The sequence below is a fragment of the Pangasianodon hypophthalmus genome, chromosome 10, assembly GCF_027358585.1.
Source record: "Pangasianodon hypophthalmus isolate fPanHyp1 chromosome 10, fPanHyp1.pri, whole genome shotgun sequence".
Classification (NCBI taxonomy): domain Eukaryota; kingdom Metazoa; phylum Chordata; class Actinopteri; order Siluriformes; family Pangasiidae; genus Pangasianodon; species Pangasianodon hypophthalmus.
The window spans coordinates 10,881,592-10,906,545 of NC_069719.1; the positions used below are offsets into that span (position 1 = coordinate 10,881,592).

General features: G+C 43.0%; 1 protein-coding gene across 15 annotated transcripts in view; it reads left to right on the forward strand.

The window, feature by feature from the left end:
- Positions 1–20,634, forward strand: part of meis2a (Meis homeobox 2a) — a 70,131-nt gene extending 49,497 nt beyond the window's left edge. For 7 of the 15 annotated variants that reach the window (XM_034307737.2, XM_053237787.1, XM_034307736.2 and 4 more), the window contains 3 exons: positions 14,466–14,524; positions 15,683–15,793; positions 18,852–20,634. In XM_034307737.2, the coding sequence (XP_034163628.1) occupies positions 14,466–14,524; positions 15,683–15,793; positions 18,852–19,153 (472 nt within the window). In that variant the 3' untranslated portion in view covers positions 19,154–20,634. Of the gene's footprint in view, positions 1–14,465; positions 14,525–15,682; positions 15,794–16,107; positions 16,206–18,851 lie in introns of all 15 variants that reach the window. The other 8 variants (XM_026934380.3, XM_053237791.1, XM_053237790.1 and 5 more) reach the window with 3 other exon arrangements.
- Positions 20,635–24,954: the final 4,320 nt, after the last annotated feature.

A 24,954-nucleotide genomic window follows, 5' to 3' on the forward strand; every position in this document is an offset into this window, starting at 1 on the left:
CTTTTATTGGCAGCCTTTCTTAATGTATTTATCAAAGCTGGTTCATTTACAAAGGGCACTATCTGTTCTATACAGGCAGGCCGACATTAACCAAGCGTTTAGGTTTATCTGCCTTGCAGGCTCACAAGCCACCTAAGGGTCAATTGATTTTTTTTGGTTCTGTGATTCATTTTTTTAAACTTCATTTTTCCTGGATCACAATGAGGGACATGCCTGGAGAATTAGCCTAGTTTGTCCACCTTATCTGGCAGCCAATTTTTTCCTGGGGAAGTCAAGCTACTTAAATTGACCACAGGAACTGCTGTTATCTTACTTTAATGCACCCTACAGTGTGGATAGCATTTCAATTATGCTAGTAACTAAAGATTAGCCCCCACTTGGCTGTTTCATGCTTCTTGCTGCTGTTTCAGTGTGCCATGCACCTTAGCTATAGGAGCAGAAAATTGAGTTGCCTTGCCTGTGTCATGGTGATTAATGCAGAAATAGACTGCTAAACCGAGAGTGGCTAGAACAAGACAGACAGCAAAGAGAGAGACAGACAGAAAATGCAAGTACCCTATTCATTTAGGCCCTGAAATTTCAAAAACACAGCATGTTGGTAATGCTTGTGAAGAGGCTGCAGGAGTCTGGTGGATGTAAGCATCATCATTATGGCTACTTTGCAGTGAGAGAGAGTGATAAGACCAACATTCACTCTATTCCTTCACCAGAACTCTTACCTGTATGAAATGGATCTTCCAGGCTAACATTGCAAGCTAACAGCAACATGCTTCTGAAGCTTCAAAAGACAGGATACTGTTTTTTTTTTCACCAGTCAGGTTGAGACATTGAATTAAATATGTCTTTGTTCAGAAAGGCCCCCAAGCCCCTCCCCCCGTGTCTTCTTGTCATGCTGGAGGTGGTGTAGAGATCAGGATATGAGAGACCTCTGCCATATGAAATTCCTGTTGATAGGCCAAAAAGGCTCTGAATTCCTGCTCTAAACAGGCATTATGTATGGCCTCACTTTGATATTGGGTACTGGCGTGGATCTAGCCGGCAGCACAAAGAGGTAGCAGTAAGGAGAGAGAGACAGGGAGAGGGCAAGAAAGAAGGTGGGGAGGGGTTGGGGTTAGGGCAACGTCTTCAGTTTCCCGTTGTCCCTTAGGGGAGGATGTGCTGAATCACGGCTTTGTCCTGAGGCACAATTGGCCCTGGAGGATGGCACAAGGGTGCTCTGTGTGTATGTCAGTAGACGACGCATCTCTCTCTCTATCCTGCGTCCTGCTCTGCCAGCAATCCTCCCTTACCTGCCCATGTACCTGCTCTCACCTAGGCTGCCCTTAGGCCAACTCCAGCTGTGTGCTGATGTATGTGTATCTGTCATGCAGTCCTTAGACACTTCCTAACCATTCTACTACTACTTATTGCTCCCAATGCCTGAAGTTACCTGCATGAGAGAGAGTGCAAGAATAATACCTACTGTAAGACACTCCTACAGTGCAGGTTAAAGTACAATGTGTCTGCAGATGTTTGTGTGTAAAGGTGGGGCATTAATAGCTCCTCAAACAATAACCTGGTTTGATTGCTGAAATGACATAGCATCCTCAGAGATAAAGGCTGCACTGAGATGGCTATTAGTCAGCCTTTAAACCAGCTATGCTTATTTACATTTTGTGGGTTTTTGAAGTCGGGCAAGCATAGCCAAAGTGTGGTTTGTTTGAGTTTACACATGATAGCATGTTGTTCTGTCCTGAGGTAAAGTGAAGCCAGAGAGGGAAGGAGAGAGAGAGAGAGAGAGAGAGAGAGAGAGTAAAATGGGATGCTCCAGCTGCAGTTGTCATTCTCAAACCCTGTGTGTTATTCTATCAGTCTGGGCTAAATGGGGCCTGACCGCATCCTTTCATGTCTCAGCATCAGGCTCAGCACGACATGCCTCTGCTTTACTCCCTAAACACACCGACCAAGCATTAGTTACCCCCTCCTTTTCCCCAGCATAGCCTGCCTGGCACACCGCTGTTCCACAGTCTGAAAGATGAGTCTGATGACAGACAAACAGAGAGAGAGAGATACTAAAAAAAGGAAGGAAATCAGCCCTTGTTGGGTTGTCGCCTAGTGTGCAAGCGCTGGACCATTTCCCTGCCACCAGAGTCATCACTGCTGCCACGGCTGTGGATCACCAATAACAATAAGGAGGGCACTGTGCCACTTTCTATTTTTACCTACTCTTCCCTCTCTGCCTCGCTTATTTGTGGAGGAACAAACAGATATGGAAGCAAATGAGAGTGCGAAATGGAGAGCAATAGGTAACTTATTAAAATCAGGGAGGAGAACAGACACCCCCCTTGTCCTAGCTGATGAGGTCACGTGAGATCATCGGTAATCATAACCTCCCACTGAAGCTGCAAAACAGGAGCCATATTTTACCTCCACATGCTCAAATGCTTAGATGTTACCTAAAATGCCTGCCTTAATTCATCCTGCACTGGCATGCACAAATTAAAATTGCCAACATTGCCAAGTTACAGTTGAACTGCCCTCCCAGGCCTCTCTCACCCCTCAAGCCCGTGCCAGTCTGGACCAGCACAAGTGCTCCCTGCATTGTCAGCTTTGTTAATGGCTTCGTAACTCTTGCTTCCCTTAAACACTCAAGTGAGACATGCAGAAACAGAGCTGCTTTATAATTTTTTTTTTATGATTTTTTTTATGGCCAGCTTACTTGGCATGCCCAGCTATTATGAAATTCCAAATAATAACTAACATTTTCCAAATGTAACGTAAAAATACAAATTGGCAGGATTGCATGTCTTTTTTAACTCCTGATCAAGAGCATGGGATTTTTTGAAAGCAGAGGTTTTTGAGTTTAGGCACACCCGCTTTTCTGGCTCACTCTTGTGCACGCACACACATATATAGGATATATACATATACAGTGTGTGTGTCTCCTGTCTCTCCCACATTGACAGGACAGTTGACTGAAGTTGCTGGTTATCCATTTAACATTGACCCACATGGAAATGTCAGGCCTTTTTTAGGATGCCACCTGGGAGTCCTAGCAGCAGCCATGGTGCACCATGCTCTTTCTAAATATACAGCTGCAGAATGAAGTGGATGAGAAGAGATGAGTAGAGGCCTGGCTAGGGAGCGGCTGTGGCTGGCTGGCAGAGCAGCCACATCATCATCATCCCCCTCATTTAGGACCCGCTAATTGGCAGTTAATTAGCAGAATTGACTCTGTTGTCAGATCCCAAGTGCCTCACCCCCCCCGACACACACACACACACACACACACACACACTCCCTCCTCTCTAGGATCATTTGATCTGGATATCCCCCATAGTGCCACAGTGATAATCCGATTTCATTGTGCAGTGAGTCTCCAGCGCTTGAGTAAATACATATCTCACATTTTGGCACGAATACCAGGCCTGTTCTGTCAACACAACAGTCTGTTAATGAAGAAACATCTCAGTATGTATCAAATATACTCTGCTTCTATGTCTACATTTTCCCCACACAGTGTGAACACATTTACATGGGTGTATATTAGTGTGCATGCAGCGATGTCAATGCTAGGTGCTGAGCGCTCGGGTGTCGTTAACAGGACAGGCCCACCTGTTAAAATGGGGGGGTGGTAGCTTGGCAAGGTCTTTATACACTTACTGCAAGTGCTGCCACTCAGCTATGACTACCAGTTTGGCAATCACTGGCTAATAGTGTCAGTGCCTGTTCTCAACATCCATTACTTCTAATTTTAATTAGATTTAACTGAATAGTAAAAGGATAATCTCAATATTTGGAGAATCGATTTGCAGCAATAGAGAAAGGATGTGTGCAAATGAGAAAGTTGGGGAAGTGTATAGAGGGAAAGAAAGATAGCGCAGTATGGGCGTCTCTGTACTCCCCCAGTGCTTTTGGTTTTTCTATTCCTCAATGGCTTGGTTTTATTGGTGGGTCACTTAATAACAAGAGCTGTGCACTTCAGAAGTTTGTGTGGGGGAGCAGCCTTTTTTTTTTTACATAGTAATTTCTGTTTGAGGGGAAAAGGTGCTGCAAAGGGCAAGAGGCCAGAAGGGAGAGAGGGAAAGAGAAGGAGAATACAAAGACAAATAAGTAGGTTAATTTATTTCATTTGCAGGTATCGAGTGTAAAGGAGAGGGAGCCAAAGAGAGAGAGAGAGAGAGAGTCTAGGAGTGGAGGATTGCAGTTTTCATGAATAAGCAGCTTAATGCGCGTTGGCACCCTGAGTGAGCCTCGCTGAGTCTCTATGCGCCTCAGGCCATCTGTGAGCAGAATAGCAATTTTATTACGTTGTCATTAAACCAATTTCACAGCAGTATTGTTTGTTAATGAGCAGCCGCAAACGAGCAGAGATGTCACGTACTGGAATAGCAGCAAGATTTGTGACTTCTCCTCTCTCTTTTCCTCTCTCTTCCTTTTCTTTCACTTATTTTTTCCCTTTCCCTCCTTTTTATCTCTGCCGGTGTTGTTCTCACTCACGTTTTCTCTCTGTTTCTCTCTCATTCTCGTTCTCTCTCGCTCTTTTTCTGGATTAGAGGGAGCAAAGGCCTATAAAAGGGAAAAGTGCTTAAAGATAAAATGTAAAGTCTATACAGTCAAGGCTCTGTTTATGAGGTTCCATTTCACTTTAGTGCTCATTGGATGGAATGGTTTCTCCATGGTTCTCCATGGTTCACTGTACAGCTGTAAGGGCTGTGCTGTTGGCCTTGTTTTGTGCCACTAATGTCAGCCCCACTTTTTTTTCAGAGATAATAGATATCTGTGTGCTTCATTGAAAATAAGGGGCAGAACATTTTAAATGCTTTCCCAACAAGAGAGTAAATTTTAAGCGTGTAACCATAGTTTGATTCACATTGTCGTTAGGTTAAACATGGAAGCACATTAATCAATGAACCTTCAGTTATACCACAAAAGGTCCTCATTGGCTATGCAAGCAGCCTGGTAGTGCTGGGATGTATGGGCCTTGTCACTGCGGAGCTTCCTGTCTGTGTACTCTGGCAGTGCTACTGAGGGGGAAAGTCGCACACAGATCAATTGGCTTTTTCCGCAGCTGACATTATTTATAGAGAGCCGTATATCAGCTCTTCCTCCCAGCCAAAGCATGGGGTAAATACAGCCCACATTAGAGAAATAAAGCCTACAGTGTGGAAAGGCAGTGAGAGAGAGAAAGAGGGAGAAACAGAAAGAGATGAAAAAAGAAGGGTGGGATTGAGTGAGAGTAGTGTTGTGTGGTGCACTCTTCCTGCTGACATTGCAACAGAATAAAAGGGCGTTAGAGAAAAAGAGAATGTCCAAGTAAGGGTGTGGGCCTACAGACTGAAGTATGAGCAGTGAATTGAGGAGTTTATCAGTATAAAAGTGTGGTAGGTTGGTGAGTGGTAGGTTTAACAGGTGCATACGGTTGAGCCTGGGGGTGTGAAGAGAGTGAGAAGGGGCGTAGGTCACAACAGGCAGCTCCTGACATGACTGATCCAAAATAAGCTCCTCCAGCCTGGCCATCCTGCATTCTCACCTTGTTCAGACATGCTTTTTCTCTCTCTGGATGCTTATTCCTTCCTCGCTTATTCACTCATTCAACCTCATAATCACATCCGCAAACAAGGCCCTAATGTATTTTTAGTACCTGTTTCCTGCTTTCTTTAGAGCCTGAATTTTATCGCCAGTGCCCTATGGTGTAGAGGTACATGCCAATAACCCCATCATGGAAGACACAATAAATCAATAGTCTGGTTTTTTTTTCTGTAAGCACCTCATGCCAAAGAGCAAGGCTGTTACTGATGAGGTACCATCACAACGAGTGCCAGAACACTGCAAAGATGTCCCCAAGCCCTACAATTCACACACTGGAATGCATCCCAAATTTGCATGGATACCAGTGCAGTAATTTGGCATTTTACAGAGAGGCTGAAAAATAGAAAAATCAAATCAGCACTGTTGCTCTTTACTCAGTGGAGTTATCAAAGCAAGCAGGCTGCTATCGTGACCATTCAGCATGGCCGAGCTTAGAAACACAATAGAGATCCATCGCCCACCGCATCCCCCGCACTTGGTTTTATGAATATTTATCAAGCCGTCACAAGGGTGATATTTCAATGTGAGCATGTGCACAACAACTGTCCTTCCCCAAAACCTGGTGGATGAGACATAAGCAAAAGGTCAGAAATTGTTGTCTGTTTTGGTGACGAACAGCAATTGTGAAAATCTGCACTGAGTACAAGGTGTTTCTTGCTTTCAGATTTTTGTTTATTTCCTAAATGGACTCCTGTTGGCTGGAACAATCTTACTAAAATTGGAGATAATCTATCTCTCTTCCTATTTCTCATTCTTTGTGCTCATTATGGCCCTGATGTAAAGGGAGGTTCAATGCTTTGCTGCAGGATTTTCATTAGTGAGAGTAGGAGTATGTTTCAGGAGAGGAATGGAAACTCTCACTCACTACACCACTTCCAGTCTCCACCTTACAATCTGTCCTGTAGGCCCATAGGTCCTGGGATGGAAGAGTGAGATAGAAGGGAAAACGAGCACAGCATTATTTTTAGAGTTCATCTAGCTGACTCATCTTGCTACTACTGGCTTAGTAGTGATGCTTGAACATGAGCTAATAAGAACAGGACTGTTCTTGAAGAAACAGTAAGTGGCCTAGATGGACAGATGCCATGCTGAACCCACTCTGGGGTACATTTGTGGTGTAAGGAGGACATACACACCCCCACATGTACAGCTTCAGGGCTGGACTTGTACTCACGGGGGTCATGGGGTCAATCCTTCCAGCACACTGGACTATTTATACTGGTGATGTGTTGTTTAGGTTGTCCCCCTCAAACATGCCTGGAGGTTTAGTGTGTGTGCATGTGTGTACTGGGCCGAGTGCCACATCAATTATTCAAGAGAAGTTTCAGAAAAGCAAGATGTTTAACTGCTGGACCTTACTGTCTGTCATTTGCAGGGCTGATATAGTGCTCATAAACACACATAAACAGGCACAAATGTAAACTGCCTATGTGGTGTCCCAAGGGAGGATGAAGTTTTAGGAACCATATAACCTTCTGTTTTCCTATTCCTATGTCAAGGGTGGTAGCATCCATGTTTCAGGCATTAGGGCAGTGTGGCAGACTCTATCCCCCCACCCCCCATTTGTAGCTTAAGGTGGCTTTTTCTAATTTCTGAGATGTTGCATTTTCACTGCCCTACATTCACCACTCCCTCAGAAGACAAAGGGGAAAAGGGAAGGAAAATGGGGGCAGCCTTCTACCTAGTTTTTGTTCTCTCTGTCTCTTCGAAGCCCTCATGTGCAATTCAGCGGTATTTGTGTTACGTAAGAAGAACATTTGAAGTTTCTCTATAAAGGCCTCCCTCTCTCGTGGCAGTGGCCCATTATATTCTCCACTAGAAGCTCAGAGAGAAAGACGTTTGATATGAGGCAAAGGAAATAGATTGGCCTTATTTCCTGTCTGACTGTAGCCGCACAGGCACGCGTGTTGCCAAGATGATGCAGTCAATTGACGCTCAATTTTGTTTGAAATCTCACGCCTCCGTGGTGTCATTATCAGGTTCCCCTGGTAATCCACAAAGCCGTCTGTTTAGTTTCTGACAATATGAGGAGTCGTGGAGTCTGTTACTCGATTACCAAGGCTTGCAGGGCGGGAGGGAGAGTAGAAAGAGAGTAGGAGGAATGAAAGGCAGCAAAGAGGAAAAAAGGGCCCATATTTCTGATAGCATGAAGAAAATGTGAGGTGAGAGTGCAGGGAAATGGAGATTATACCTGCCCTCCCTGCTACACTGCACAAAAGACTCAAGCACGGCTCAATGGAAAGAGAAAACAGGGGTGAGGGGTGATCAGGGACAGGCCCCGGGCCCTTCTACATTGAAGAGAATGGGACCACCGACCCCAGTGTATGACCTTCTCATTTCCAGGAGGTGGTGTAATGATAGAGACTCGCTGCCTCTCCCTGGCTGTGGTCAACAAGAGGCAGATAATTGAGAGCATTAATGGCTGAATTGAATGACTGGGCAGGACTAAAGGACCCCCCCAAGCCACACTGCACTGACCTGCAACAAGGTCCTGGGCAACACCTGCCCTCACCATTTACCCCCAAACACCCTTGTCTTGGTATGTGTGTGAAAATGTGTGAGTATGTATGTGTACGTGTGTGTTTTGGCACGTGTCAGTCTGCTCATTGTTTTATATGTTGCTCCCATATGAAATAACCTGAGCAGGAAAGGTGAGTTGAGATTCTTTTGAGGAATGAGACTACCTTACAGCACTGGCCACCTCTGTCAATCTCTATATGTGCAAGGCAGACACACAGTTATGTCGACACACACAGGATGTTTCAAAACTCACTTCAAAAAGGTGAAAAAATACCCCAGAATATAGCTGTTTCTCTCTGGTACATGAACTGCAGGGAAAAGAAAGAGAATGGCTTATGCACTCCTATATACCCTCATCAGAGGGGGGTTTCTGTGGGGGTATGGGGGGTAAGAGAATGTGGACAGACTCCTAATACTTCTTCTAGCAGTGATAATCGAAAATAATAGCACTGGTAAAAACATTCCAGAGCAAAGGTGCCTGCCTAGAGAAGAAAGGGGATTAATGAGGGGGAAAGATTAGGTGCTGCCTGAAAGTGAAAGCACAAGAGAGTGAGAGAGAAGAAAAAAGGTATACTCTTCTCTCCAAGGAGCTGAAAACTGGTAGTGCTAGTGTAGGTTAGCTTCGCTCGGTTGCTGCAAGAAGAAGGCCTCGTTCACACAGGTGTGTTGACGCCTGGGGCTGCCTTGGCCTCAGCCCGTTCCATTCACAGACTGATTTGAACAATAACTACCGTATATCTTAAAGCAGGGAGTGGGGGAGCGTCAAAAGGAGATGCCTGTGAGCTGTGTTGGGGCCAAGAAAAACCTCGGCGCAGTTGTCAGAGCTTGTTGATATAGCAAGAAAAAACGGGAGAGGTTTTTCTCGCTCGGCCCCTTCCTTTCCACCCCTCACCCCCCCATCAACTCGTCTCCAACAGATTCGGCTAGTTTTGTGCCGCAGGACAGAATGGGGAGAGCAGAATTGGAAGAACAAAGTTGTGCTGTACGAACCAGCAGCTGCTGCTCGCAGGATCAAAGGCGCGACAACCCGGGCTTCCTGGCCTGCGCCACCACACAAGGTGTTTGACAGACAGTTAACAGCTGGGCCTGCTCCTTCCACACAGGGGTTGATTTGGACTGTCCACCAGACTGGGGGGTGACATCCCTCAGCGGGGTGTTCCCTGCCTGTGCATGGGTTTGTATCTAAGTGAGAATGTGCCACAGGTGCTGCAGCTCCACACTGCCTCCCAGTCATGTTTATATCTGTGTAATTGCCATGAAAGGGAGAGTTATAGAGAAGCATCAGTTCTCCTTTTTACAGTTCTGGCACTCCAGAGCTCATAGCTGAGCGGAAAAGTTCCAGTGGCGCAAAGATTTTTTTTTTTTTTACATGGAGCTTGACTGCTCTGATGGACGCCAATCTGGAATCTCTGAAATGGATTCAGCCATCGCAGCATGTCTGGACACAGAGCCAGAGTCATTGCTTTGCTCTGAATGCAGCATGATGCTCCAGAGAGAAAGAGAGAGAGAGACTGAGAGAGAAAGAAAGAGAGAGTGCCGCAGTGCTATTGATTTATTTTAATTAGCAGCTCATTAAATCGTGTCAGTTTGCAAAACAAATATATAATTCTTTGTCTGATTTTCCACTCGGATCTTAATGACTCCTGCTGACGAGAAACTGGCGCAGGAAAATAGCTCAGAGAGACAGAGAGCAAGAGAACGAGTACAAATTCTCTTCATATGTGACAGAGAGGAATGCAGCAGGAGTTGGGGGGAGAGCTGAAGTCTGTGGAAAAAAGTGGGAGAGGGAGAGGAATGGCAGGGCCAAGGGAGGAAATGAAGCGGCAAAATCTGCCAAGGTAAGAAAAGGTGAAGCTCTTTTCCTTTCTAAGAGGAGCAGCAGAGAACTATGTAAACACCACAATGGTCTGAACACAGGCTCCCACAGCCCTTGTCCAAAAGAGAGACACACACACACACACACACGCACAATCCTACTCAGCTTGCTCTCCCATCTGTACTGAATCAAGCGACAGGCTGAGGTAATGCTTGCCGCGTTATGTCTCCCGACTCCTGTTTTAAGTTAAAGAAGAGAGAGATCTCACGGGCTGGAGGCAGCCTCTGCACACTCCTCCCCTCTCTCCCAGCGTCACTCATTTTTTCTCTTCCCCTCCTCTGCACTGGCTCTGAATAGATCCTCTCAGATAGTTTATGATAAATCCACAGATAGGCACAAGCTGGCGACCAGCTTAAATAGTTACTTTGTCTGTCCAGCAGGCCGATATGAAATCTGTATTTACCCCGTAGCAGATTAGAGGCTGCCGGTGGCCTGCAGACACGCGTCTGACCCTGTTAGTGGGTGATAATTGGGACATGTTTGCTTTTATTAAACCCACGCTTCCCAGGTTTAATCTGTGTACACTTCCCAGGTCAAAGTTGAAACTGAAGCGATTTCCCCCCTCCATCTAAAAAAATTCTTACTCAAGAGTGACTTATTTAATTTCTTTTAGGAGTGAGATTTAATTGATAGCAGACAGCAATGCTGTCAAACTATAATCACTAAGTTTAGTCTGAGAGTGCTGAGTTTTGTTTGAGGAAAGATGAAAATTTTTGCTAGTATATACTATATCCCTTCCCAGCCATTTAGCTGAAATTATCTTTACTTAATGTCACTCGTTTTGCACATTTGTGCATACTTCTGAAAGCTTCTCAGTCTGAGTGCTAGGAAGTTTAAACCTAAGCTCCACTGTAGCACCAAGTATCATCAGATACCTCCAAGCAATGTGGTCATGCTCGGTGTTTTGCTCAGTCACTGCAAACTTGTCAAACAAGCGACTCTGGCCCTGATTGGCTAGGCTTCCAAGACTGCCCACCATGATTGGTTGGGGCACAGTAAGAGGGTGTCTCTCTAGGCTGGGCTCCAGGGCAAGGCGGTTTGGCATGGGGTTTTCTTAGAGAAGGAATGCTGATGACATGAGCTAGTTACCAGGTGTGGCCACACTACACTACCGATCCTGTCTCTCTCTCTTTCACACTCTCTTTCTGATAGGAGTAATCCATACACCGGGGCTGTCCAGTGATTCAGCAGGGCAACCATTGCTCCCTGCTGAACCTCATGTGTAGGATTACTGCATAACCCCTTGTGATGTGACATAGCAGGGCAAAAATGTAGTCGAGAGTGCAGGAGCCTGCTGCATAGCCTGTTTAACACGCTTGCCGGCCTGGATGTAGAAGCTCCCCTTGGGCTGTTTTAGTTGAGATTTCTGGTTGGGCAGAGAATGTTGATGCAGCTCCATGCTAGAGTGATGTCAAGTGGACTCCTGCAGGTCTTCCTCCATTATTCCTTTTTGCACTGGCAGTGGTTTGTGTATGGCGCTGCTATACATCTTAGTGAAAGTAATCCACTGACAGAGCGTCGCACGAAGGAAGGGAAGATCGACACGGTTCCTCTGTGGAAAGAAGCAATTGAGTTGTTTTCCACACAACATACAGGCTAGCTACAGCTATATTTTTTTTAATTTTGCTCTGGCCAAAGTTTGGTTTTTCTTCCATTTTCCTGGGTCTTTGAAAATACTTCTAAAGATGGCCTCATCACTTTTTCTTTTTGTCTTTCACTCCTCGATTGATTTGTAAAAGCTGCCAGCCTACACATTAAACACAGCCAGAGTGCCAGTTTTTTTTTATCTCCTGCAGTAATGTACACATTCTGTCGAGTATCCAGAGAAATGACCTTTCAGTGACCCCTTCACCTAGCCTTTAATTATTTGTTTGAAGACAGCATGGAGTTCCCATGCTGGGTGTAGGGGACAGGGGGAGGGGTGATAATACAAGTCAGTATGCTCACAGGGGAATGTTCAGCAGTGTGTGTGTGTGTGTGTGTGTGTGTGTGTGTGTGTGTGTGTGTGAGAGAGAGAGAGAGAGAGAGAGAGAGAGAGAGCTGGTATATAATGTTATGCAGGCTCAGGCTATAATAAGTACTCTACCAGATGTAAATAATAAAAATGGTAGTAAGGCTTTGGAAGTACCCCGTCCGCGTGGCCGGACTCGGTACACATTTGGGACTCACACAGGGAGGTAGCGGTTGCGGTTAGGTCCCCTGGTCTGTGTGTGAGTCTGAGTGTGTTTCAGCAGGCCTCTACTCCAGTGTGCCAGCTCAAGCTGCTTTTCTCTGGAGGCTTGGCATGGGTGTTGTTCTAAGCACACCCCATTAGCAGCTCATGGGAGGAGGGAAAACAGTGTTATCAAGCCCAGCTCTGATAATCTCAATTGGCTTTACTCTAACTGATAAAAGGCGCTTTGGGGGCAGAAGAGGGCCCTGGTCAGCCCCCACTGTGTTACTGTGGCAACAGTTTGGAGAAAGAAAACAGACGCTGTGGTGTTTGTGTGTGCGTGTTGTATTGTGCAAAGAGGTGTCCAGTGGGGACGGCACTGAGATGAAGAGGTCAATCCTGGTGGCAGCTGTTTAAGAAATACATGAATAACTTTGAGAAAATGTGTGTTTTATGTGGAGCATATTTGTTCAAGGGCAATTTTATCCAGCTTTCTTTGCCAAAAGGCAGATAATATAAAATAATAATATAATAACATAAAAAATACACTAATAATAATGCACTTGGGTTTATTAACTAAAAAGCTGCAAGATTTCTAGCTAAAACCCTGCTAACTGGTCTGTATAATTATTTCTCTTCTTGGCTCAGTATGCTCTGATAGCAAGTGGGCATATTCCTCACCTGTGAGGAACATTCCTAACATTACGTGTTTATGGTCCAGTTCTGGGAGCATGGCGAAGGGGGAGGGTGCACATGGTTCTGATTTGAACCTTTGAGAGCTTTAAGGCAGCAAGTAAAGCTCTGTAGAGCTTGGCAGGCCTTGTTTTTGCTGTCTGTCCAGAAAATCCTGACAGGGGGGATTTTTTTCCTGTGTTTACATGCCAGAGATTAAATCTCGACCTCACTACAGGGATAGTGGCATTTTCTGACAACAAAGACAGCCCTTAGAGAGGACATGATGCATGACTTTGATTTCAATTATCTCTGGGGATCATTAGGAAGTCTGCGATTTAAAAATAGATTTTAGTACCTAATATTAGACACTGTATATATACAGGTGTGCTCCAATTGCTCTGCCTCAGTACAATGGCCTTTGTTAATACCAACTGATTCTTTCTTTAATCACTAAACCGCTCATCTCTTGAAGTCAAAAAGAAACATTCGATGCACTCTGAGCAAATGAGCCGGACTTCTCTTTTCCCAGCTGTGTATTTTGTAAATTTAAGCCTGTCACTTTGAAAGCCCAGATTATGGGCGTTTAAGTTAATAGGAGAAGGTAAGGGCAGGTATCAGGGGTTCATGAGGGATTAGGGGCCCAAATTGATTCCAGTTCTCCTTTGCATCTAATGACCAGTCCTGTAGCATTGCTCTGGGTGCGTTAGGCTATGTCTCCCACCACTGTTCATTTAGGATGGCCTGGCCATGATTGTAACCTCTACCTAATATCAAACACATGTTGGTACCTGTAGTCCTAACATCTCGATGCAGTCTGAGTTTGTTAAAAGAGCGCCTTTTCATTCGGCATAGAGTGGCATGTATTTGACTTGACACGGCCTTGGGCGTCCCATTCTGCCTTAAAGAAAGGGCTTCCCTGGCTGGCACTAACCTTGTGGTGACCCTGCAGGCTTTACAGTGCAAAGCGGCAGGAGAGAGCAGGGCCAGGGTGGCTTTGTGGAACTGCACTTATTTGCCACTGCGGTGGTGATAAAACTTCAGACAGCCTAATTGATGGGCTTGCTGACATAACAATACCTTGTGAAAGCACAGAGGGGCAATGCCTGGTCCTCGTTTAAAGACATCTGGGAGGGGAGCAAAAGCCCCCCTACAATGCAGCCAGAGAGGGGGGCATAGAGAAGGCCAGTGAAAGACTGAAAGGAACCATTTGTGTCTTGGCCCTCACAAACTTTTAACTTATTCTGAATTTCTAATGAGAGATAACCCACTAAGAGTAACATTTATGTGCACGAGAGGACCGGTGTGATGGTGCAGTGCGAGGAGCCCCAGAGTCAGATGCACAGTGGCCTCACCACAACTACATGCAATGCTTGTGGAATGTCTTTTGAGTAGCCATAGTTACGAAAAGTAATCAAAAGCTTTATTAAGCTGAAGGAATACATCATAAGGGACATTAAAAGGATACCACTTTGGGCTCCCAAGCCTGAGTACAATCGCTCCTTTGTTGTTGTTTCTCGGTTTTGATTGCTTTTCGAGGAGCTAGCCGCTAATGCAGCCATAAAGTCATGCAAATGGCTTTGTCTTGATTGTGCTCTGTAATGAATATTTGTCTCCTTTAATGGTAGGTGATTTAAAGTGTCTGCTCTTTCCCTCTGTCTTGTCTTTTCCCAGGTTCATTAATGCCAGAAGAAGAATAGTACAACCCATGATTGACCAGTCAAATCGAGCAGGTAAAACCATCACTTTCTTTTCCTCTGCTCCCTATTCCAATGAGGTCTTTGGCAAATAAACATTCACACACATTCTGCCATTATGGGATGAAGTCCTCCTCCTTTTCCCATCCTCTGCTTTCCTGCATCCTCAGTGGGACATGTGCCAATATGACCAAGCATGTTAGCTGATGGCTCTAATTAGATGTTCCCAATCTAGCTTGTTAGAGGTACATTAGCACACATTCTCTGTGAAATGCTAATTGGCCACAAGAGTACTTTAGAGGAATGTGTAGAGCATTTAACTGTCTCAGTAATATGCTTCATAATATGCTTCTTGTAATTCTTAGTAATTAATTCATTTTGAAAATATGAAGCAAGAATCCAGAGGGTTTTGTGGTTATTGATTTAGTTCTGATTTCTGCCTCTGGCATACAGGTATAGACAGAGTTGCTATTTTTGTAAAAGGATTAAAAAGGCTACACATTTTAAATTGATTAGATGTTGATTTGCCTTATCTTCTGGAAGCCCAGATGATTAAAAAAAAAAAGCACAGCGTGATAAACTCCAAAATGGCCCAACAGGAATTTATGCTATACAAAATGATCAGTTTACCCTTAAAGATATTTGTTGATTTTATAGACGTAACATTTGGAAGACGTTCCTCAAAATGCAAAGGGAATTTCGTAAATGATGTAAAACTTTTACTGCATTAGGATGTTCTGAAATTGCTCCTCCTGGCACGGGGGCTAACATACGTTTTGAATATTTGAATGCATGATGTCGCAATCAGCAAATTTTCCAAATACAGCATGACTAACCGCTTCTCGTAATGTTCTGGAGATAACACATAAGATAAGTGCTCATAATAACAGCATGAGATTTTAGTAATATAACAGAAACTAAAGATGTGTGGGCTAGTTGATCCTGTATTTTTTTCAGAGAGTTCAGATGCTTTCTGTTTTCACTTTACTGAAGAGTGTGTTTAATTTGTCCTTCTCTTCTGAACATGTGCAAGTGTGTACTGGACTGGCTCTGCAAGTTCGCATACTAGGCCTTTGACTCATGAATATATCACAATGTCTTATAGTGTGTTTGGGCTAGAGCTGGGATATTTGCTCATTGTCTGGTATGTCTTCTCTTCTTCTCCCCTCCTGTCCACATTTTGACTACAATCAGGTTTTCTTCTTGATCCTTCAGTGAGCCAGGGAGCAGCGTACAGTCCAGAGGGTCAGCCCATGGGCAGCTTTGTGCTGGATGGCCAACAACACATGGGAATCCGGCCAGCAGGTAAGCTCATATCTGACCCTCCAGTTACTAACCACTGTCTCAACCTGATCACTACTAACTCCTGGTTAAGTTCTGGTTTAGCTCTTGGTCTGCTCTGCTTCTCCAAGCATGCCATTTCAGTCTCTCCATGCCTGCCACCTGTTTAATCTCATTCATTATTGATCTCGGGCACAAATTTCAGTCAACAGGTGCCTCTCTTGGGTGGAATATCCTTCTCCATTTTTCTGTTGCTGTACCTGTCTCTCTCTAGTGGTGGGCTCTGTTCTGACTGTCCGTGACTCATATCTCTCTCTGGTGTTTCTCTCCTCTTCCAGGGCCTATGAGCGGAATGGGGATGAATATGGGCATGGATGGGCAATGGCACTACATGTAACCCCCACCTTGTAAAACAAAACTCAATGAAAAGGGGGAAGTAAGTACACCGGTGCTTTTTCTCAGCTTTTCCTTCCATGTTCTTTTTTTCATTCTTTGAATCTCCATGATACTGACCCTAAATAACAGCAAACACATTCCACGCATAACCTCCAAACCCCTGGTGCACAGTGTGTTGGATGAGCCTGCTATGGGTTTAACAGGAGAGAAGGAAGTATTGCAATGCCCACCCTGGAGGAGCGGACTTGTGGCGCCAGACACCAGGGGAAGAAAAAGCAAAGGAGAAAAGCACTGGCCACAAATTTATTTATCACAACAGTGGCATTGCTCTCCCCATCTCCGGCAGCCAATGCAAATGTTGGACATTTAGGGAAAAAATAACATCTCCAGGGGCAGGGGCTGACGGGGAGAAATTAAGCAGGCTCCAGTGAAGCGATAAAGAAGGAGAAGTGAAACTGTCCTCAGAGTGACATAAATCTGTCTGGGGAAGGATTGATGCCCAAATTATCTTATATGCAAAGCCGGGAACGCTGCAGTACATTATGGTCCCTGGGCGAGATATACGGGCCGAGGGTGACACGACCGATCCTTCACTGGGAGGAGCCCGTGTGTTTTGATTATTTTCTACAGGGGAGAGGGGAGGGGACACTGAATCCCAAACATAAGACCCAGAGACAGGAGAGATGCTGAGATAAATTCAAAGGGACGTAGACGTTAAAGAATGGCTGCATATAAAAGGGGGGATTTCTCTTCTTTCGCTCTCTCGCTTTTTCTTTCTCTCCAAGGCTAAATGGCTGTTGCCTGATTAAGACACCCATTATACCTCCCGCCAGCACCGTGGCGCTGACATTTGAGAAATCAAGACATATCACATCCCAAAGGCGCCAGGGCAGAGGAAATTTTATTTAACACCTAAACTCCTCTGCTCAATGAGGCACAATATAATAACACTTACCTTGATTAAAAGAACCCTTTATATGTAAATAGGCAGTGGATTTTCCAAAGGGTCACCATGACGATTCTTCTGACAGCCTATTTTAAAACCCCCCACTACCACCATCACCACCACCACACTACTAATGGAGTCAAAAATGCAGAGAGCAATGTTCCCTAAAACAGCCACAGAGAGACAACATTTGCTCAGCTTGGATAATTCTTAATATAGGCTATATACTTTCTAGACTATTTAATTACATAACATATTTTATGCTTCATGACCAATTACATTAATAGCTTAATACAGAGGAATATTACCCTCTCTTGATTTGATTACGCAGCCACACAATATGGTATTTTGGTAGTTAATTATCATCAGCCATTGAGCAGACTGCTCTGCTGGAGCAGGCAGAGAGAGTAGGCCAGTCCAGGCGGCATTATTGTCCTCAGATGGTTTTACCACTTCTGTTAATAAAGGGGGGGGTTGGGGGGGGGGGGGTGCACAGATCTACTTAACAGAATGACTGCAGCTTACAAGACTTGAGATTACCAGCTTACAGTGTCAAAAACATCTGCTGGGCCTTTTAACAGGAGCCGATCTAGGTTATATGGAGGTGAGTGCACTCCTGCTGCCCTCTCTGGCTAGATTGATTTACTTTTTTATGGCTGTGATAGCGGGCTTTTAAAAGAGCGCTTTAACAAACGTGTATTTGAATGAAATGAAGTAAGGTGGAAAGCAAGTATTCGAAAATGACATGTCTTTCAACCAATGAGATCGCTCATTAATCTCATCCTCAGCTGCTCTTTTTCCCCCCTGCGAGCCCTCCTGTGTAATTTCTTAATTGCAGGGTACCAAGGTAGAGGAATGCAGAGCGTGAGCATGCTTGGTGACCTTGGGGCGACCCCCTCTTCCCCCGCCTTAACTGGCCATGGCTAATCCCCTAGGGGTTCACATTACAAAGCAGAACAGTCCAGGCCTCCGCTGTCCCCTGGACTGCTCCACACCCATACCTGCAAACCCATAGTACTACACAATGGCATTAGTGACCTCCAACATCCAGCAAATATACACACAAGCTTCAGGAATTTTTTTCAAAATTTTCCTGTACACATATTTTGTTGTGGTGTCTTCACATCCCTCATACTTTGTTTTTCTCTGAGCCATTTCCACTACCATAGTTTCCAGTATTTCTTTGCTTTCTAAAAAGGTTCCCTTAAGAGGAAAATATTTATTATGTGTAATTCTCATGTTGTGATAGTTAACTGAACCCCAAAATTATTTAATACTTCAGTTAAAGGGATTTAAATCAAATATGACCACTAAACTCAGCTGGGGATTGAATGTATATGCAGGTTTCTTTGCGTCTTGCCAGTTCGCGATGTCACTGGATGGATGTGCAGATCGCTTTACAGCATGAGAAGTGAGCAGGAATGTACCGGGCTGACTATGTCCCACAAGGCCCTGAAATACTGCAGTGTAGTTTTTCATGTGTCCTACACACTCAGTGCACTACATGAGCAAAAAAACTCAGTGATGTGGATTTGATGTGTGTTCAATAAAATATCCAATTTAAAGCTTAGCGTGCCATATGGTATTGAAAAAATATAGAACAGGGATCAAACTCCTCCAATGCCTCTTTTATTCTATTCTGTATTACAATTGTGAGACACTAGCTTATGCATAATGGTGTATACAATATGAGTGTAAACAGGATTGCTGACCTTTTGTCTCTGTGTGTGTTTTTTGCAGGTCTGCAGGGCATGCCAGGGGAGTACGTACCTCAGAGTGGTCCTATGGGCATGAGCATGGCACCGCTACCTTATTCTCCTCCACCTCCTCCTCCTCCACAGATGCCACCACACCTCTCTCAGCTACGACACGGACCCCCGCTGCACTACGTTCCGGGCCACGTGCCTCCTCACCCCGCCATGCTGATGCACGGAGGACCTCCTCCTCATCCCACCATGAGCATGTCGGCACAGAGCCCCCCTATTCTTACCCCCATTGACCACAGCACTGGTGGACAAGGCCTGGACATCCACGCCCAGTAGTGTAAAGGGAACCAGACAAGAGCAAGCGAGAAAACAACTCCAAACTCACCCCACCCCGCCCCCACCCCCACCCCCCACCCACTCCACTAAAGCGATTTTGTTTGTGACTATTTTTAAGAACAGAATGAAAATGGAACAATTTTGACCAGAATTAGACACTCAAAATATGGAATTCCAGATGAGCTGTGATAATTTTTTTAATCTTGTCAAATTTGTTACTTTCATCGATGGAGGACCAAGCTGACAAGAACACTTTGTAAAGTCTTGGGCTTTTGTTAAAGATCAACAGAAGACATTTTGGACTTATTGCACAATAGTGCAAACTGAAATAAACACACACACACACCCCACACACAAACACAACACTCACTGAAACATGCTCTCGTTTAAACCATTTTAAAGAAATAATTCTGGAAGATAAAAAAAGACAAAAGAGACTCCAAGAGTTACAACTACTGTAGTATAAAAGTATAGACACTAAGTTAAAACTTGTGCATTTTGGTTGATCACTCGATTTATGTTTCCACACCTAGTGCTAGAATTAAAGGTTAACCCCCCCTGCTTTTCACACTGTGCGTGCTGTTCCCCGAGGGAGAGATGGTCTTATTGCAGCAATAAAAAAAATAAAACAAAGAAATAAATAAAGGAAGAAACATCTTTTGAAAAATATTGGCACTAACACTAAGACCTGAGCAGGCAGTGGACCCGTCCCGATAAGGACCAGAAGCAGCACTCTACAGAGAAGCTGCTGAATGAAGCCTGCTCTCTCTGTCTGATTCAATGCGAACCTTTATTTCAGGCCCCTCTTTTTTGGTTCATGAATGAATGTTTCCCTGTAGGTAAAGTTCTTAGTTTGAATTGCCCAAGCACTGGATTGTGTTGGTTTTATACATTTTTATTTTATTATTATTATTTTTTTTGTATCATGGACTCTCTATCACGGAAGAGCCTATTGAAGGAAGCATATCCGTTGAAAAGCAACATCCCACAGTAGTTTCCCTGCCTCTGGATCAACACTTGCACCATATGGACAGCACACACACTATGGTGGATTCTCTGGCACTTAGAGAAGCTACTGGTGGTTGATGCACCAAAAAAAACTTTAAAAAAAAAAGAAGAGGAAAAAAGAACTTAAATTATGAACTCAAAGCTTGGAGAAGAGCTAAGAGAATATTGTAACAAACTTCGTACAGAGTTCAGTCTATTAATTGTTTCCTGTTAGATATTCTATGTGTTTACCTCAATTGAAAAAAAGAATGTTTTTTGCTAGTTTCAGATCTGCTGTGGCATTGATATTGTATGTCCATAATTCCTTCCTTTTTCAGCACGTGTTCCTCACTAGATGATAAAGATGCTGTCCCCCCTTAAGCTTTGTCAAAAAAAAATTACATTAAATACTTGTATGAGGACTGTGACGTAATGTTTCAAAGGTGTTCAGTCACAAATGCTGTAATAAATATTTCATTTTTGATTTTGTTAGATTCCAGTGTGCTCAAACGTGTGTTGAAACTACTGCATGTGTTTAAGAGAGAACATTATTATTATTATTATTATTATTATTACTACGACAGACTGCAGATTCATGTTGTATTTTGGCCATCATGGCTTTTTCTCAAAAAAAAAAAAAACTTTTGTATTTAAAACACTTTTATGAGCTTACAGTTTTGCTGTGATTTATTGATAGCGCTGAGGCGTTAAAATGTAAATGATTTAGTAAGAGCATATATAGCTGTCTCATTAGCATTAGGCTAGTTTGTTTTATCGGGGCTTTAGCACTAGCCGAAACAATGGCTGTTTTCTCCTGTTGAGTGTGTGTGTGTGTGTGTGTGTTTGAATGTGTGAGTTGCTCTGAGGCGCCCCCTGCTGGCACTGTGCTCTCTGAGCTCTGTATGTGTTCAGTGTGTCCTGAATGTTTATGCACCACTCTCACAGCTGCAGCTCTCTCTCTCTCTCTCTCTCTCTCACACACACACACACACTCTCTTCCTCAGTGAAGTCCAGCCACAGTGATTCGTTTTACAAAAAAACTAAACCCGATAATCATTAGATTTTTTTTCAGTAGATCAGACGTGCTTTGTGCGTTCCTATTTCATATATAAACTATTATATTATTATATTATTATATATATATATATATATATATATATATATATATATATATATATATATATAAAAACCATAATAACTATAATTAATTATATGTTATATTCCATTTTAATGTAATATATACTGGCAGTTAATGCAAAATGTATGTATATATATATATATATATATAATTACATTAAAACGGAATATAACATATCATTGATAGTAGTATAGATACTACTGATACTGCCTTTAATAATAATAATATAAGTAGCGTTCTAAAAACTTAATCCAGAAATAAAAGAGCAAATATAAACAACAATACTAATTAATAATAATAGAGACAAAAATTCACTACTAAACTTATTTGTGCTTTTTGTGCTCTTGTAGGTTAGTCATGTTCGTTTATCTTTGTAGCTGTTCGTTTTATTATTATTATTATTATTATTATTATTATTATTAGAAATAACGAAGTTCATTTCGGTGCGCTCAGTAATCATGTACATTTAAAGAAACAGAAATATCAAAAGTTCAACTTGCTAAATACAACATATTGATCAGGTTGCACAGGCTACTAACATATGACTCCTGCTCCCAAATTTTTGCATAAACTGCTAATGATTAATGATTAATGATTAATGACAAGGCGAATTAAATGAATAAAAAACGCAGTTGTGTGAAACTTCCTCTGCTATAAGAGCTCAAACACAAACCGCTGTATATTTCGTTCAGACAAACAAAAAAAGACCTAATCTGATTTTTTCCCCTATATGTTTATTAACTATTATATTTCTTTTGAACATTAAGGCATTAATAACATTAATAAATAATGGGATAAAATGTAACTGTGAAATGAACGTATCCAGTTATTAAACAGGTCTACAAAACAGACAGAAACCTGGATTATAAAATGCACGGGGAAAAAATGGATTATTGTGAGGAGAAGAATTTTAATATTAATAGTTTTTTTCTTTCTCCTTTTCTTTTGTGGGCAGACAGGAGGTAGATTGCCTTTGCTGCCTCTCGTTGCCGATTCGGGGTGACAGGGATGATGGATGATCCAGGCGAGCCGAGCAACCCCAGCCCTCCATCTCCTCTGTGGCAGAGACCCCCCTCCCCTCCCCTCTACACACACACACACACACACACACACACACACACACACACACACAATAAACAAGCGGCACCGGGAGCGCACAAAGACGGCGCGTTAATCCACTGTTAACCCGGAGTGTGTGAGCGGATCAGCTTTAACATGCGCTATTACATGCACTAAAACAGGATGCGAGATGCAATCTCATCTTTCGATCGAACTAGATTAATTTGCAATTATTCAGCCATCTTGTTGCTTTTCAAACATTTTCATTTTCATAAGCAAAAGAAAATCCATTTAGTGGAGCAGGTTTATCATTAAAAAAAAAAAAAAAACTAAAACACCACATTGTACAGGCAGCTAATAAAGAGGTGCATGCTGAATTCTTTTCTTATTTCCACAAGTTTTATTATTATTGTTGTTTTAAAGAAATGAGCGATTTATTACTTATTAGAATTTATCATTGGAACATTCTGTATGTTCCTATAAAATTCATTCATTAGTTTAAGCGCCATATTATTTAGGGGTTGTTTTCTAACAAATCCATTCGTTAAAAAAAAAAAAAAAAAAGCATTTTCACTCTCCTTCTGCCATGAGGTGTTTCTGTGCCTCCGTGTGTGTGTGTGTGTGTGTGTGTGTGTGTGTGTGTGTGTGTGTAGAGGCTAGGGTGGGGGGGATTCCTTAGAGAAAAGGCCACATTTCGGTGATCATTTATCACTGTCAGCCTCATAATGATTCCCCCTGCACTCCCCTATTGATGAGGATAATTACATTAGCTCAGAGTGACTGATCAATAAAGCGCGGGGGGAGAAAGAAATGCTTTATTATAAACCAACCTAAAGTCTCTCCACGACGGGAGGTTGTTGCTTTCTTTCTTCTCCCGTTTTCTTTTGTCATTACAAAACGAGCTTGGGGCTGAATTCAGCTCTGGAGTTATATGCTAAACCCAATTTCTTTTTTCTTTTCTTTTTTTTCTTTTTTTGCTGGTTGCATGTGCATTCAACAAGCCAGATGCTGCTGCTGTCCACTGAAGAGGTCAGCTTTCTCAGCACTAACACAGCCATGGAGCTCAGATCAGCTTCTCCTCACACACTCCACCACTCTCTAAAACCTCTCCTCCGTGCTGTCTCTCGCAGTCGGTGGACTTACGCTGCTGCTGCTGCTGCTGTTGTTGTTGTTGTTGTTGTTGTTTTCCAGTTCAGGACGGAGCTATAGGTTATAACGCAACCTGGAGTGATTCATCAGTCTGTAAAAAGTGGGAGATTTGTGTAAACGAAAGATGAGTTAGACTCTGCAGATAAACACTTCCTGTAATGATCTAATGAGCTCCAAAAATATGAGTCTCACACAAAGCAGACGCAACGTGTGTGTGTGTGTGTGTTTTAATTGTCAACAATTTATTCCCTGCAGGAATGTTGCTAACGCTAACGTTTTAATAATAATTTATGGTAGAGGCTACAAGACAAGCGTATTTATTATCATTATTCAAAAGAAAAACATATTCTTTAATTTGCTACAAATGTACTTCAGATATTATGATTATTATGATTATTATTAGTATTGTTATTATTATTACTAAACAACAACACTCATAATAATAATAATAATAATAATAATAATAAACAACAACAACAACAACAACAACAATAATAATAATAATAATAATAATTATTATTATTATTATTATTATTATTATTATTATTATTATTATAGTAATTATAGTAATTATAGCATATATTCATTATTATACCTATAGGTGTAGGCCTATTTTTTTCGTACTTGCACCAAAAATATGGTCGTGGTAGGAGCCGGAAATCAGAATATCTAGGTTATAGGTTTTTCTCTGTATATCAGAGATGAGGAGTCTGTAGGTTACAGTAGTAAGAGTTGTAAAATGGTGTGTTTTAATAGGAAATGCTCAGACGGTGGGGAGAAGACTGAAACTGTGGGGTATTAGTCTCTTTCCTGTGGCTGAACATCAGCTTCATATCATCAGCTTTCTAACCAGCAGGCTCATGGTGAGGAGCTCCTTTTACTCACTTCAGCCCGATTTCATCACGCACTGTCTCTCTAACACCACTGAGCGACTCCTTTCCTCTCCCCCAAGATGGAGAAATTTCTCCTGAGTTCAGCCGCGCTGCTGAAATCTTCACCACTGACCCCGAGCGAGCGAAATGACCAATCAGAGCTTAAAACACAAGACCAAGTGATCAGCCCTGAACGCAAATAAAGCGCCACTGAACGCACCAGAGCTGAGCTGACTGAAGCCTCGAGGATGGCGAGCCTCATCCTCCAATCAGCGCCCATTAAGTTAATTAGCTGATATTCCCTCATTAGGTGCACTCCTTAGGGTGGCTCTTAGACTGCCTTTTAAATCTCGGTCAACATCCTACAACCGAAAATGATCACAGTTTTAGCTAATAACCTGAGAAATCTGCAATAACCAGTGCCTAAGAAATCCCGGTGAAATTAACACTCAGCGTGCTGATCATTTGTACGCTGCTTTTTCTGAAGTTCAGTAAAAATTATGAGTTTTTTGTTTTTATCTGAAAACAAGAGGATCGGAAATATGATGCAGAAAGCTCAGGGGGTAGCAAAGTGAGACATTTCGCAAGAAGTGTAA